General features: G+C 45.4%; 1 protein-coding gene across 6 annotated transcripts in view; it reads left to right on the forward strand.

Annotated features, from left to right (window-relative positions):
• LOC119168686 (cytochrome P450 2U1) overlaps positions 1–15,958 on the forward strand; it is a 167,068-nt gene that overhangs the window by 136,372 nt on the left and 14,738 nt on the right. For all 6 annotated transcript variants that reach the window (XM_075865974.1, XM_075865972.1, XM_075865973.1 and 3 more), the window contains one exon: positions 4,418–4,676. In XM_075865974.1, coding sequence (XP_075722089.1) covers positions 4,418–4,676 — 259 coding nt within the window. The remainder of the gene's footprint in view (positions 1–4,417; positions 4,677–15,958) is intronic.

Below are 15,958 nucleotides of genomic sequence, written 5' to 3' on the forward strand. Positions count from 1 at the left end.
CTCTACGCTTTGTACTCCGACGACCAAATTATCAACGTAGAAGTGGTTTCCAGTAGTTTGGCAGACGTAGGGTATTGGCCTGCCACTGGTCGAAAGTGGTGTCACAGAGTTGCCGCAAGAAGGAATGGGCTGTTGCAGGCACCAAAAGGAATCATTGTCATGCGTAGTTCTTCAAGGTACAAGAAGCTTCCTCAAACCAAAAGTAACGAAATGCGTTTTAGTGTTGTTTGGCTAGTGGCACCTGACGAAATACTTTTTCGATGTGGGCGAAAATTTCAATCTTGAAGCTGGGAAACTTCTGCAGCCGGTCAAGGATGCTGGAGTTCGTATTGAGCCCTCTACATAAGACGTCGTTGACAGAACGAATGCCTAGACCGTGAGGCGCGGTGTCGAATACCAGCCATATCGTTGTAATTATGGCGCGTGTTACTACCGATCTGTGTGGCATGTAGCAGGTAACATGACCGTGCTTACTGCTCGTTGGAACCTTCTCAACGAAGGCGTTGTTGTTGTAGCTCCTTACCACAGCGTCATACTTTTTGTCCAGCTCTGACTTTCAACGCAGCTTTCTCTGTAGCGACTCAAACCTCTTTAAAGCGAAATCTCGGTTGTCTTTAAGCTAAGAATAACTGTTGCGCCAGGGAAGCTTACCCTCGTAGCCTCCATTGGTTTTAACAGTTGATTTCACGAAGTTTTTCAAAAGTATTTGTCATCTTTCGAATGTATTTTTTCGTGTACTAGTCCCAGATGCTCCACTTCTCAAAATGTTCTGAGTTGCTAGGAGACGTCGCCTTTCATTAGACATCACGTTGATGCATGGTCCTTAAGGTGACTGGCTGAACGAGCATCGGGAAACTTCTGGTATTGACATGTAGTATTCTCATCACGATGGTTTAATCGGCAGTGAATAAGTCGACAAATTATGCCACTGACGAGTTTCCAGAAATACGCAGCTCCTGTACGCACTCATATTCCAGGTTCAGGTGACACCTGCAATACAGTGACATCAGCCACGCGTAAATTCCAGTCCTTCATATTTAAAGCAAATTTGCATCTGTTAATGCTGACAGGTCACTGCATAGTTTTGGCACTACCATAGCCTCAATTTCAATTCATTTTGAGTCTTACTGGCTATGCAGCATCACTTTTTTCTCGTTTCTCTCTCTCTCGTACTCTCCAATAAAACTTCCGAGGTGTGAAAATGTTTCCTAATCCAGAGATGGTAGCTGTTCCTCGGCTATTACAGTGGCTTCCAACCTTCTAGACAATATTTCTAGGCAGCTCCTTCTGGTCAGGGTGCGCTGCCTATAGGCACCGCACCCTGACCAGAGCTCCGACCAACTCGTTTGCTCTCTGTGAATCCTGGGAAAAAAACCAGACGTTTCAGGAGGTAATCTCAGAAGTGATGTTCATGTTGAATTACCTCACATTCCCACTCCCAGATGCCAACTACCGTACGCGTATAAAGAACACCACGTGAGGAAGGTGCTATATACATAAAAATGGCACGTTTGTAACGCCTGAACAGTGTTGCCTTGGCGCAATTCAGCATCTTCACGGTGTTTTTACATTTGTATGGAATTTGAAATAGTAGGGAACGTTTAGGACAAGTCATCTTTTCTGCAAGGCGAGAAGAGGTGGGTCCAGGTTGCGTTGCCTGTTCTTGAAGCAAGTGATGAGCAGTGTCTTTCTTAAGAGTTCAGCAAAATCCTTTCATTCGTTGATTGATTCAAGCCATGTTAGCGGAAGCTCTACAAAACTACTTGGTCTGTACCCTGGGCAACGGTTTGTATGAACAACCCGCTTATGCGAGGTGGTCTCTTCACACACGTTCCTCATAAGCAGATTTTCTATCGTATACTTATGTAGGGTGCCCAATAAGGGCCTACGGAAAGACCTTAGACAGCTTTAGCAACGCCGCTCTGCAGAACCTTTTATAAGGAAAGACCGCGTGATGTGACGTGCTGAAACGCATAAAAGGATGGTAATTTTGTGTGGTATTAGTGCGTTTTTCTTTAAACTTCACACGGGAATTCGACCTGTGAAAACGAAAGATGGCCTGAACTACGCTTGTGCCGTTGTAGTGAACTGTCTTTTGTGTAATAAACCAGAAACTGCAAAATATGTTTTCATTTACTGTTGGTATGCTGCCTTTTAAAGGAATGTCCTGCAGAGAAAAGAAGGAAGGAGCAGCCAGTTAACGCCTGCAGTATTTGTTTTCTGACTGTTCGAGGAAATGGCATGGCATTTGGCATTTTCACATAGGTAGCTTTTTCGAGATACTTTTTCGGGACAGCGCATGAGCCCTGCCATGTTTGGTCACATGGCCATAACCAGCCTTAACCAAGCCAGTTGTCTTAACCAACGCATTATACCAGCGAAGCAGCCGTAAGTGCCAGTAGGAGGGGATAGAAGCCAACAAGGCAGCACCTATGTAGCGCGACCACCCGCTTCGATTCGAACTCGTGCTTGTTATTCGCCCACCATATTCAAAGCAATAAATAAATGATAAAATCAGCTATCGCTTCGAATCATCTCACGTTGGAGACAAAGTGTCAACTTTGTTCTGTCTTTATTTCTAAGATTCACACTTTTTATTTAGCCAAGCCTGCTAAGCCTTATCTGCGACAATTTGAGAATGAATCTTCAAAACACGTCAAAATTTTGACGAGTACATTTCGAAGTTTCAATTTGTAAATGGAAAGCAAATAAATTACTTTATTGCGAATTTACAGGCAGCACAGGTCAGAAAGACGACGTTAAAATTTAGAGGCTGAGGGACACTGCATTTACAGGTGCCGCCATGTCGACTTTTGCATTGCTGCCATCTGCTTACTTTTACTCTCGTGTGCAGGCTGCGTGGTAGGAATACTCCCAAGGTGCAATGGTGTCATATAGTTAAGATTGAACAACCCAGCTACGGAAAACATTCATTGCGTATGGAGGCCACGTATACGGTATGCTGATCCCCAAGCATGATTGGTTACCGCTCACTTTGTTGAACAACTCACTAAGTTCGCAGGAGTTTTTGACCACCCAGGAACAAGCGATGGAACACTGCGTATATTAAATATACTGAAATAGTTGATGGCACGTAAGTAAATCCAGCCAGCCTTATACATTCTGCGGGTAATGTGTGGAAAAGGTGTATGTATATATATATATATATATATATATATATATATATATATATATATATATATATATATATATATATATATATATATATATATATATATATATATATATATATATCGTGCTCATCTTCTTTTTGTGCCATTTGCGTGATGAAACTGCATCACTGAAGCCTTGCTGGACCCTGGCACAAAATACTTTCGTGTAAAAGGTGGTAGAATGATTGTGAATGTGTATTATGAAAGTCGTACGACTCCCTGTTTGGGTAGTAACTTAGAGTTTTTGTTTTCTGGAATGGATTTAAAGAACAGGTTTATGTTTGGCACACTAAAATCACGGTTCGCGCCACGTAATTTCCTCTAACAATTCAGGCGATGGGGCAAGCTCTTTACGATTGTATGTAATTCGGTTTCGTTGAGCACACTGCTGCGGTGCGATTAGGTATTGAGCTTCTAGCTACGTCTACAAAATAGTTCGTTTCATATGCACTAATCTGACCATTCTCACCCACTGTTTTCAATATGTTATCTTTGAATGGTCATGCATAATGACTAAATATTGGACAATGTACGTCGGTTTTAGTCCATCATATTCACACATGCAATTCAAAATTGATCTTAAATTCGTCAACATTTTCGGGCTGTCTATAAAAAAAATCAAGCTTTCACCGTACGCTTGTCTTTGCATTTTCAAGGACCTGAATCGGCACGTATCTTAAAAAAAAGATCGATCAAAATTCAAGGCAACGGAGAATGCAGGAGGCAGCGGAAACAACGCCAGCATTGTTGGTACAGTCTTTCTGCACCCACAGAAAATAAAACGACTTCAGTGCTGAACAGTGCGAACGATTCACCGCAGTGCTAAATAATGAGCAGCCGCAGTATTCCAGTCATTTCCTCAGCGTGAAATCGAAATCATATCGGGATGGCCTCAGCCGATACTTTCGCAAATATTGTAACGCTAAATTTTTTTTCTGAACTTTGTACGACGTGTGTTTTATTGTGTTACCAAACGATTGCTACATGACTATGGTGGTGACAGCAAATAAATCAATACAAGTTTGTTCCCTCTCTTCTTTTGTTTTACTGTAGGCATGGTATTGACGGCTTTTAGCGGTGACTCTTGCGTCGAGTACGGTGTTACTTGATAACATGAATGGAGACTTCTTATGTTGACAGTAGATATAGTGCTGATTTCTTCAAAAGCATCGAGAGCGTGGGCGCTGTACTCATGTAATTTCGAAAGAGAGAATGTATGTAATAACTGCTCGGTCTCTGTGCAGACGACTACCTCGTGGGAAATGTTAACTCGTTCCTCATGGCTGGCACCTTCAGCACAACCACGGCAATGACGTGGCAGATGATAAATTTTGCGCAAAACCCGGATACCGTGCAAGCGCGGGTTCAGCGTGAAATAGATGATGTGATCGGGCAAGAACGCATGCCTACGTGGGAGGACCGGAAGCGGATGCCCTACACGATGGCTTGCATCTGGGAACTGGAAAGACGGAAGACTGGTGCTCCTCTCGGCGTGGCAAGAGAGTAAGTTTGAACGCATACAAAAACTTGTCGTGGTGTAACACCCTCATTGAAATACCCGCATGAAAACATTGAAATCATAGCGAAAAATCATAAAGCGACGAATGGCTCATTTGTCCTGATTATTTTATTGGTGTTGCTAAGCCCTGTCACGGCGCCCCGCCACGATGCTAAGCCCCCCCCCCCCCCTTCTTACAGCGCTATAGTGATTATGACAATCGACTGCTTACCCGAAAGTCGAGAAATCAAATCCCGGCCAGGGCCGCGATTTCATTTCATTCGATTTGAACATTGAAAAAATCCTCTTCAATTACATGAAACGCATGGAAAATGACACTGCAAGAATTTTACCCCTCAGTGGGGCACACATCATAGTCACGCACACTAGCCCGTAGCTAAATCTCTAGCTGGTGCATTGGCGGTCCACTTAAACGGGTGATTAAGAGTGAATGTATATGCTACCATTAGGTAGCCGAGTTGCGCTACTGTTTTCCGGGTGCAGCTCACCCGGCTTTTGATGATTCCAGCAACGCTATTGGTCACGCGCGATAACGAGGTCATATGTGATTCAAATGCACTGCGAAGAAGCCAACACTACGCAGACGACGATGATGGTTTGCAGTCTTATGAGCTTGCTGGCGCCCTTCGCACAGACACCGAGTGCATCCATCACGGACACTGGGTGCATCCTTCACAGACTCTGGGCGTCCCACAGAGACGCTGGATTCTTCTCAATGGCGGTGCTGTTCCCTCTTCCTTCAGTGTCTCAGCTTCTAGGTGGGATCAGACCAACTTAGTTTTGCTCGTGCCTCCATAAAAGTAAAAAGAAAGCGAAAAATAAATAAATCAACGCTATACTCGGCTACAACTTTCTGTGGCAGCACAGCCAAGGCTACGAGGCCCACGCACGCCCTTTTAGGGGCGAAGCTCCTTAAAGCGGCACCCGTTTGTCTCTCGTAGTAGTAGTAGTAGTAGTCGTAGTGTGTAACCAGTCTTAGATTTTGACCTCAAAGGTGGGGCCGGTGGGAGAGTTCTTCTTTGCATTGTTGAACAATAACAAAAATCGCAGCGTGCGCGTTACCTAAAAGCCGAAATCTCCTGTCTCTCATTACCTTTTAGCAGCCACTGGCAGGTACATTGAGCACTATCTGACAAGAAAGGGTTGCTACGTTATACTCGGTAGGTGTAACCTCCTAGGTTTTACAAAGGTTTAGCGAGCGTTGGGCCGCAGTGCCATGAATACAGTGAACTAGTATATGAAATGAGCTCGACGTGGTTAACAGTGGGAAGTAGACACGAAGCGAAAGCCGTAAGAAAGTGTGCATGTGCCTGCTCTCGTTCAGTCCTTGGATTGTCCGCTGGATGGCGGTGCTTCTATATGGGGAATATATGATGAAAAGATGGGAGATGGTAGTACTTGGAGTGTTGAATAGGCGGACGAAGAGACACATAGACAGATGTATAGACGGACGCACGGATGGCTGCACAGACGGACGCAGGAGCGGATGCATAGACGAACGCAGGGACGGACGCACAGATGGACGTGCGGACGCACGAACAGATGCACGCGCGGATGGGCGGATGGACGCACGGGCGGCCACACGGACGCATGCACGGACGGACGGAAGCAAGAATGATTGGACGGACGGATGCTTCGTCCTACTCTCCTTCATTCACTCCGTGGTCATGCTGCCATTTTTTAACAATGTTTCTGCATATAGTCAACGAACGCTAACTTTTGTATACTCTGTAGCGTAATAGAAAATACAAAAAAGTGGCAGATCCAACGTAAAGGGGGAATCAGTGGTTTGCGAAGCACGAATGAGAAAGGTTGATATGTCACTTTAAAAACACCACAACGTTTCGAGGTAGAGGTAAATGATCCCGTACACGACTTCACTTTAATGCTTAAGATGTTTAGATGCGTCATTTACTTTCGTCATCTATTCACGTCACGTGATACAAAATTTAGTAAATGTTGACCTAGCAAAACGACCACGAGCAGGCCATTAGCGTGGTATATTGTCACGTTCTTACATAACACGCGTGTAAGAATTAGCATGTTTGCACCAGTCATATATTTCGCCATCCCTCGACATCACGTAACACCAAGTTTGGTAGATGTGGAGCTATCAAAATGACCGCGAGCGCATCATGAAGGGCCCAAAATACTCCTATGTAGCATTGACGTGCACGCACGCTGGGCACAGCGACGCTACATTAGGAAAATGCGATAACTCTATAGTCTGACGCCAGGCGTGACCGGAACTACCAGCGTCCGTCGGTGCGGCCCGACGGCAACCGGCTTGAAAGTCGTGCCGATGCGTTACCCAGACTACACTGCGTCTCCCTCTTTTCATGGCGGAGACATGCCGGACGCGCTGAAACGCGCATGCGTCAGAGAAACGCAGCGCGGCGCACACCTGCGAGTGCATTGCGAAATCGACGGCTGGCGTCGCAATGCCGGCGTGACTCGACGAAATGAACGCCGGCGAGGAGGTGCGTCGCCTCACGTCGAAATGTATTGGCGCCTTGAGTTTGGCATGTATTCATGTGCTCACAAGACATGCCTCTCATGATTATTATTTTTGCGCCAGTCAGATACCTTCGTCATCCATTGACGTCACCTAATACCAAGTTTACATATGTGAAGCTAGCGAAACGGCTTCGAGTGCAGCATGAGTGTTGCTAGTAGTCACGTTGTTACATGACACGCATGTCATGATTATCATGTTTCGATGTGTCATTAACCTATTTCGTCCATTCGCTTCGCGTAATACCGAGTTCGTACACGTGAAGCTAGCGAAACAGCCACGAGCGCGTCATGAGCGTAGCATGTAGTCATGTTGTTACATTACACGCATCGCATGTTTATCATGTTTGCACCAGTATCATACCTTTGTCAACTTTCCACATCTCGTAATACCAAATTTCGTATAAGTGAAGCTAGCGAAATGGCTGACAGCGCATCAAGAGCGTGGCATGCGGTCATGTTGTTACATGACTTGCATTTCATGATTATAAGGTTTTCACCAGTTACATACCTTCGTCATCCATTCACGTACTGTAATACCACATTTGGTATATGTGACGCTAGCAAAACGGCCGCGAGCGCATCATGAGCGTGGCATGTAGACATGTTGTTACATGACACACATGTCATATGTTTTATGTCAGGGTGTGTCGCCTGTGTTCGCCATGCAATCATGTCATATCAAACCACTGTTGAAACATGCCATGTGAATGAAACAGCTGCAGGACCATAAAATATAAATCATGACAATAATTGATAGATTTGATTGATTGATATGTGGGGTTTAACGTCCCAAAACCACCATATGATTATGGGTGACGCCGTATTGGAGGGCTCCGGAAATTTAGACCACCTGGAGTTCTTTAACGTGCACCCAAATCTGAGCACACGGGCCTACATTTCCGTCTCCATCGGAAATGCAGCCGCCGCAGCCGGGATACGAACCCACGATCTGCGGGTCAGCAGCCAAGTACCCTAGCCACTAGACCACCGCGGCGGGGCAAAATCATGACAATCATGTAATACATGTCATGATTTTCATGTCATGCCTTGTCAAATATGTTTTTCATACAATCATGTTAATTGATTGATATGTGGGGTTTAACGTCCCAAAACCACCATATGATTATGAGAGACGCCGTAGTGGAGGGCTCCGGAAATTTAGACCACCTGGGGTTCTTTAACGTGCACCCAAATTTGAGCACACGGGCCTACAACATTTCCGCCTCCATCGGAAATGACTGCCGCAGCCAGGATTCGAACCCGCGCCCTGCGGGTCAGCAGCCGAGTACCTTAGCCACTAGACCACCGCGGCGGGGCCATACAATCATGTTATGCCATACCAAGTTGGTATCAATGCCATTATCGAAACGGCCAGGAGAGGTAAAAGTCGTAATCGGCTGGATAGATAGATAGATAGATAGATAGATAGATAGATAGATAGATAGATAGATAGATAGATAGATAGATAGATAGATAGATAGATAGATAGATAGATAGATAGATAGATAGATAGATAGATAGATAGATAGATACACTCAAAGTCGCCGAAGTTAGCTAACAAATGCTTCGCATTTAAAAGATATATATGTTATGTTCGAGACTTCATTATTATGAGGAAGCATCCCCCGTACTGGTTTTTCGTTTTTGCTGTTTCTAATTCTTTGGTTTTCTTGTACCATTTCACGTTTTCCCTGCACCAGTTAACAACGATGGCGTCGCTCGATTGAAGCAAGTTTATATCGGAGCTTCTGAGGGAGCATGAGTTCGTGTTCATATATGGTCATCTTTATTCATCGTGCACGGAAACACGAAGACAGTGGTGCGTTGTGAAATATTTTGTATCCCACACACGCAATCACCGAGAACTTGTGTGCGAGATGTACCATCAGTGAAAGGGCGTCTTTAATCGCTATAGCCACCTTGATAGTGATACCGACGACCTGCCTGTCTTCAGCAGCACCAGCTACTTGGAAGATAAAGCGCGATTCGAAACTGTACGTAAAACCAATGAAGCTTTTCCCAAATTGTGTTGCGTAATGGTCAGTGTTTCGGCTGATATTTATTGTTGATAAGACAACGCTGAAGATAGCGTCTTGTAAAACCCCTCCCGTCAGCGTCTACTGAGGAATTTGTTCCTTGTGCTTTGCTTGGATAACAGACGCGTTCATGTACGTTACTCTGTTGACTGTGAAAAAAAAATGGTAGCATGTCCACGGAGTGAATGATGGAGAGTGGGGCGAAGCATCCGTTTGTCCATTCGTTTATGCTTCCTTCCGTTCATGCGTGCGTCTGTCTAGCCGCCCGTGCGTCCATCCGCCCGTCTATGCGTGCGTCTGTTCGTGCGTCCGCACGTCCATCTGTGCGTCCGTCCCTGTGTTCGTCCATGCATACGCTCCTGCGTCCGTCCATGCGTCCATCCGTTCGTGCAGCCGTCCAGGCGTCCGTCCATGCATCTGCCTGTGTGTCCGTTCGTTCACCTATTCAACAACCCAAGTACCACCATCTCGCATCTTTTCATCGTCAATTCCTCATATAGAAGCACCGCCATCCAGCGGACATTCCAAAGACTGAACGAGAGGAGGCACACGCACACTTTCTTACGGCTTGCGCTTCATGTCTACTTCCAACCTTTAACCACCTCTAGTTCATGGTATATACAAGTTCACTGTAATCAAGGCACTGCGGCTCAACGCTCGCTAAACCTTTTCAAAACAAAGGAGGTTACACCAAGCGAGTATATCGTAGCAACCCTTTCTTGTCAGATAGTGCTCAATGTACATACCAATGGCTGGCTGCTAAGCGGTAATGAGAGACAGGAGAATTCGGCTTTTAGTTAACGCGCTAGCGGTGTTTTTTTTTTTGTAGCGTTAGCTACATTGGCCTCGCTGAGCCAATTTCGCGTGGCACTGGTCTGCGCATGCGAAATGATACACCACCACCATCGTGCGCGGCTCGCCGCCGGTGCGCGCAATTCGATGCGCTGCGCAGACGATCAGTGGTGTCACGCACCGGAGCCGGCACCTCCCTCGCACTCGGCCACGGCCGCGTGCAACTCGCCGCCGCTGGTGTGTGCTTTACAGAGGAGTGCCGTCATAGCCTTGGTAGACATATGGACGCCGACGCGCGCGCCGTCCCTCTGCAGTCGCCATCTGACACTGCGCTGGAGCCGCTTGATAGCGCCTCTCACTGGCGTTTGTTTGTTGTTCAACACACACAGAAGAAATCTCCCACCGGCACCACCTTTGAGGTCAAAATCTAAGACTGGTTACACACTAAGACTGCTACTACTACTACGAGGGTCGAACGGGTGCTGCTTTAAGTAGCTTCGACCCTAAAACAGTGTTCTTGGCCGAGTAAAGATTGCGTTTCGACCACTTGATTTTAAGAACGTCAGATGCCCACTCATGACCCATCTGTGCCAAGATTTCTGCTTCTGCTCGTTGCCTTCGCGTCCCGAAAAAATTAGCATATCCACTGAGTGAATGATGGAGAGTGGGTCGAAGCATTCGTCCGTCCATTCGTTCTTGCTTCCGTCTGTCCATGCATCCACCCCTGCGTCCGTTCATGCGTCCATCCATGCATCTGTCTGTGTGTCTGTTTGTCCATCTATTCAACACTGCAAGCAGCACCATCTCGCATCTTTTCATCATATATGCCCCATATAGAAGCACCGCCACCCAGCGGACATTCCAAGGACTAAACGAGAGGTGGCACACGCACAATTTCTTACGACTTGCGCTTCGGGTCTACTTCCCAACTTTAACCACCTAGAGTTCATGGTATATACTAGTTCACTGTATTCATGACACTGCGGTCCAACGCTAGCTAAACCTTTCCAAAACCAAGGAGGTTACGCCCAGTGAGTATAACGTAGCAATCTTTTCCTGTCATGTAGTGCTCAATGTGCATGCCAATGGCTGCTAATGGGAAATGAGAGGCTGAAGACTTCGGCCTTTACTTTCTTACGGCTTGCGCTTCGTATCTACTTGCCACCTTTAACCACCTCGAGTTCATTCATGGTATATTCTAGTTCATTGTATTCATGGCACTGCCGCTGAACGCTCGCTAAACCTTTCTAAAACTAAGGAGGTTACACCCAGTGAGTATAACGTAGCAACCCTTTCTTGTCAAATAGTGCTCAATGTACATGCCAATGGCTGCTAATGGGGATCACAGCGTGTGCGTTAGCTCAAAGCCGAATGCTCTTGTCTCTTATTCCCCAATAGCAGCCGTTGGCATGTACAATGAGCACTATTTTTGTTGTTCAACAACGCACAGAAAAAAGCTCTCACCAGCACTACCTTGGGGGTCAAAATGTTGTATTTGTTACATACTACAACGGCTACGAGGGACGAACAGGTGCTTCACTTTTTCATAAACGCCTCCCTGGGCGCCGCCATAGCCCTCCTTGGGCTGTGCAAATTGGCGCGTCCCCTCGAAAATGCACTGACAACGCTGCACCCTTTGCCTTTGTACTCCCGCGCACAGCCCATCATGGCGGTGTTTTTTTCCTTCCTGTGAAAAGGTGTATAAAAAGCTTCACCCCTAAAAAATAACGTGAGCGTCTCCACAAGGTTTTTGCGTCTATGAAAGGAGGAAAACAATGATTACGACCAAGCATGCTCTGCAATTTGGGAAATGATTTCTTGGCTTTGCGTTGTTGCAATCGCCCAGTACATTCTGGCCGTAGGTTTCTTTTCTCTCTCAAATAAGTCTCAATGCTTCAAAAAAGTTACGTGTTCTTTCCCTTAAAAAAAGAACATTTGATTTACTTCCTCCCAAATGGATGTAAGATTTATTGTGTGATGGTTGTGCGAAAAAGTTGTGCGCTTGCGATACCGAAACATTAGTCGCCCGAAAGCGGAGTACTTGGCGTAGTAACACCGGTGCAGAAGCTCCGCCCACGTAGCTTTGGCTGTGCTGCAACAGAAAGTTGTCACCGAGTGTAGTATACTCTGCAGCGCGAGCGCTGTTCTTGCGCGGGTGGTGAGTGGCTTTCTGGCAAGACTTTTGAACAGAAGATGGCATTACTTTGGCGCAACTCTGCTACCTTTAAGGTAATATATACAGTAACTCTAGTTCGATTATGCCAAACGCATTTCTGACGTGCAGTACGTGTTCTACTGGATGTTGCAGCGTGATAGGTGCGAGTTTCACAAGAATTAAGCTCGCCAGCCAGTCAGGCAAAGTATATTACTTGGTCGTAGGAAGGCGAGAATGGCCCCATAAGGTGGTATTGTCTGCTGCCGCAATTACACCGGGATTTAGGGGCGAAGCTCCTTATAGCGGCACCCGTTTGTCCTTCGTTGTTGTTATAGTATGTTACAAGTATAATATTTTGACCTACAATGTGGTGCTGGTGAGAGATTTATTCTGTGCGTGGCTGAACAATAAAAAATGGCGCTCATTGTACATGCCGATGGCTGCCAATGGGGAATGAGAGACAGGAGAATTCGACTTTTAGCTAACGCGCACGTTGCAATCCCCATTAGCATCCATTGGCATGTACATTGAGCACTATCTCACAAAAAAGGGTTGCTACGTTATACTAGCGGAGTGTAACCTCCTTGGTTTTATGAAGGTTTAGAGAGCGCTGGTACGCAGTACCATGAATACAATGAACTAGTATATACCATGAATGAACTCGAGGTGGTTAAAGGTGGGAAGTAGACACGACGTGCAAGCCGTAAAAAAGTAAAAGCCCAATTCTCCTGTCTCTCATTTTCCATTAGCAGCCATTGGTATGTACATTGAGCACTATCTGAAAGGAAAAGGTTGCTTCGTTATACTCGCTGGGCGTAACCTTCTTTATTTAGAAAGGTTTAGCGAGGGTTGGGCCACAGTGCCATGAATACATTGAACTAGTATATACAATGAACTCGAGGTGGTTAAAGGTGGGAAGTAGGCCCGAAACGCAAGCCGTAAGAAAGTGTGCGTGTGCCACCTCTCGTTTTAGTCCTTGGAATGTCCGCTGGATGGCGGTGCTTCTATATGATTTATGGTGAAGAGATGCGAGATAGTGGTACTTGGATTGTTGAGTAGATGGACGAACAGACACACAGACAGATGCATGGATGGATGCATGAACGGATGCAGGGGCGGATGCATGGACGAATGCACGAACAGACGCACGCACGAACGGTCGGATGGACGCATGGACGGTCACAAAGACGGACGCATGGACGGATGGAAGCAAGAACGAATGGACGGACGAATGCTTCGCCCCACTCTCCATCATTCACTCCGTGGATATGCTGCCAATTTTTTTTCTATATGGCAGTCCTGTCGCTAAATTGTGCTATTTTCTTGACTTTATAATAAATGCGAAGCATTTGTTTGCGAACTTCGATGACATTGAGCGTATCTATTTAGCCGCTTGCGTTTGGATGCTCTCATGATCACTCCTTTAACTTGGCGTGAACCAAAATTAGCATGGGAGGGTAAGATGGTTTGACGATTATGACTCGCTGGTAAAGAGTTGAATGATGCCAGAATCCCGTCACATACGTCGTCAAACACTTCGCGCATACCAGCGGCACATATCCACCCGCGGGTATGTGCCGCTGGTATGCGGGCATTTGCAACAGGTGATTGACACTTGCCAAGAATAAATTTCAAGATCCCAGCTCGAATATAGCCCAAGAATTCTGCTTGGCAATGAAGCATTTTACCACAGCGCTACGCCTGGTTTCAGAACTACTTTTCAAATAGGCGCTAATCTTCGTGAAACGTCCGTAGTGGTTTCAGTGCTGACCACCCAATTTTTTAAACATTACATAAGTACTCCTTTTATCCAGCCGTCACGTTGGGTTAGCGTCAATTGTGGTTAGTTGCCATGCGCTGAAGTTCATAATTGTAGCAGTGCTTCCATCCTCGCGAGCATCAGCACTTCATATCAGCTTCTGATGTTGCTAATACGCATGTTCCAGTTAACGTCGTTGCACAAGTGCAAACAACTGGTTATATAGGCATCTGCAACTCTTCAACATATGCCTGTGTGTTCAACATTTGTTCATATATTTAGGGTATATTTGTAAGAAATACTAATACATTTGTAAAACATGTAACATGGTCACCTTCCATACGCATGCTTCGCATAACGTTGATTCCCGGGTACATGAGATCTGCCGAGTTTTAATGAAAAGTCGGCGAAGAATAAGGCTGATTTGCGAGTGTGCCTTTTTGTTGTCGTCACATCCTCCTGAACATTTCTACATGTTGTGCTAGACCGCCACCTTCTGATCTCCCATGGCTTTTTTTAAAACCAAGGTAAGTGGTCTCTCGAGATATATTGGCTGGGTTGGCGAGGGGTAATAGTATGGACGAAATCAAAATATTTACCTCGGGGTACGTCCCGAAACTCCAACACGATTGTTGCCGTGTTGTGTCTTATACATTTGGCTACATTATTCAGGTGATATTCGATTTCCCATATTTCTTCCTAGTAGTAATAAGCAAGGTACGTTGAGTTCGGGCAGAGGTCTCGCAGTATGACGCTGATCCGCATTTTTTTTTCTAAGCGCATATTCATACGAAGCACCAATTGTACTACATTAGCCAGGAAAAAGGTCAGAGTACATAAGACCTACTAAACGGTAATATTAGCTGATAGAGACAGCTCAAGGCATTTCGTATAGTGTTTGTTGTCGCGATCTTTTCTGTTAGCACTGCTTCTCAAGGTTAAAGAATTACTTACACTGCAAGAATAAAATTCTGTGTTTTTGAGTGAAAACATAGTGCACATCGATGCATACGCGAAGCTTAGTCACCTCAAACAAGCAATGGGCAATCACTGAATGACGGTTATCCCCGAAACACATTATTACAGTCTGTATTCAACCTGCACTTATAGAAAAAATGGACTCTAAAAGAATATTTATTTTCAAACTAAACACTAGACGGTGGCCGCCTTAAGCCTTTTTCACCGCCGGCGACAGCCATTTTGCCAGGAAACGTGAGACGTCTTGAGCTTCATGAAGAGGAGCGTCATTTTTTTCCCAAACTGGAGCCGTTGCAAACCGTTATTCTTGCAATGTCAATACTAAAAAAGCTGAAATAGCTCCTTTTCACATGTAGTTTACCACAAAACAATATCGTAAGCCGGAATACAGACTCTCGCAAAGTAAGCGGCTCATTAGGTCATATAGCTGGGTCACGGCTTGTGAGTGCGCCAATGCCGCTAAGCTTTTGAACCTTTAGTGTGTTGATGAGAAATCTTTTTAAACGCTACATTGTTTACCAACTTTGCTCCAATATATTCAATCTAAAGGCAAACTTCAAAGAACTTACCCACATCCCACAGATCATGAGCAAAAATTGGTGGTCATGGTCGCATAAAGCGAAAAACATAAAATTACTAAAACTGCTAGTTTTGCTATTTTAATATTCCTGATGATGATGAAAGGTTACTCACCCTGCTGTGGTCTTGCAGCCAATATTTCGAGTCATGTGCTCTGCCTTTACATATTATAGCGCCGTACGAATCAGTGGTTCTATTGCTAGCATTACAAAATTTCTATTGGATTTTAAATTTCAAAGTTAGTATGTGTCACAACAATTAGGAAGGGCTAATTACCACTATATCTAGCTTGTCGACCTACCTTATCACAGGAAACGAGCTGATAATGGGACTGGACAAAATAGCTCATGCATACCTTGACATACGCCAGATACAGCGCCGTAGCAACGACTTCGGCGCTAAAGTTGCGGTAACTTGCTCGATTTCGGTGTCATGTATTTCAGCCACAAA

This window comes from Rhipicephalus microplus, chromosome 6, assembly GCF_043290135.1.
Source record: "Rhipicephalus microplus isolate Deutch F79 chromosome 6, USDA_Rmic, whole genome shotgun sequence".
Classification (NCBI taxonomy): domain Eukaryota; kingdom Metazoa; phylum Arthropoda; class Arachnida; order Ixodida; family Ixodidae; genus Rhipicephalus; species Rhipicephalus microplus.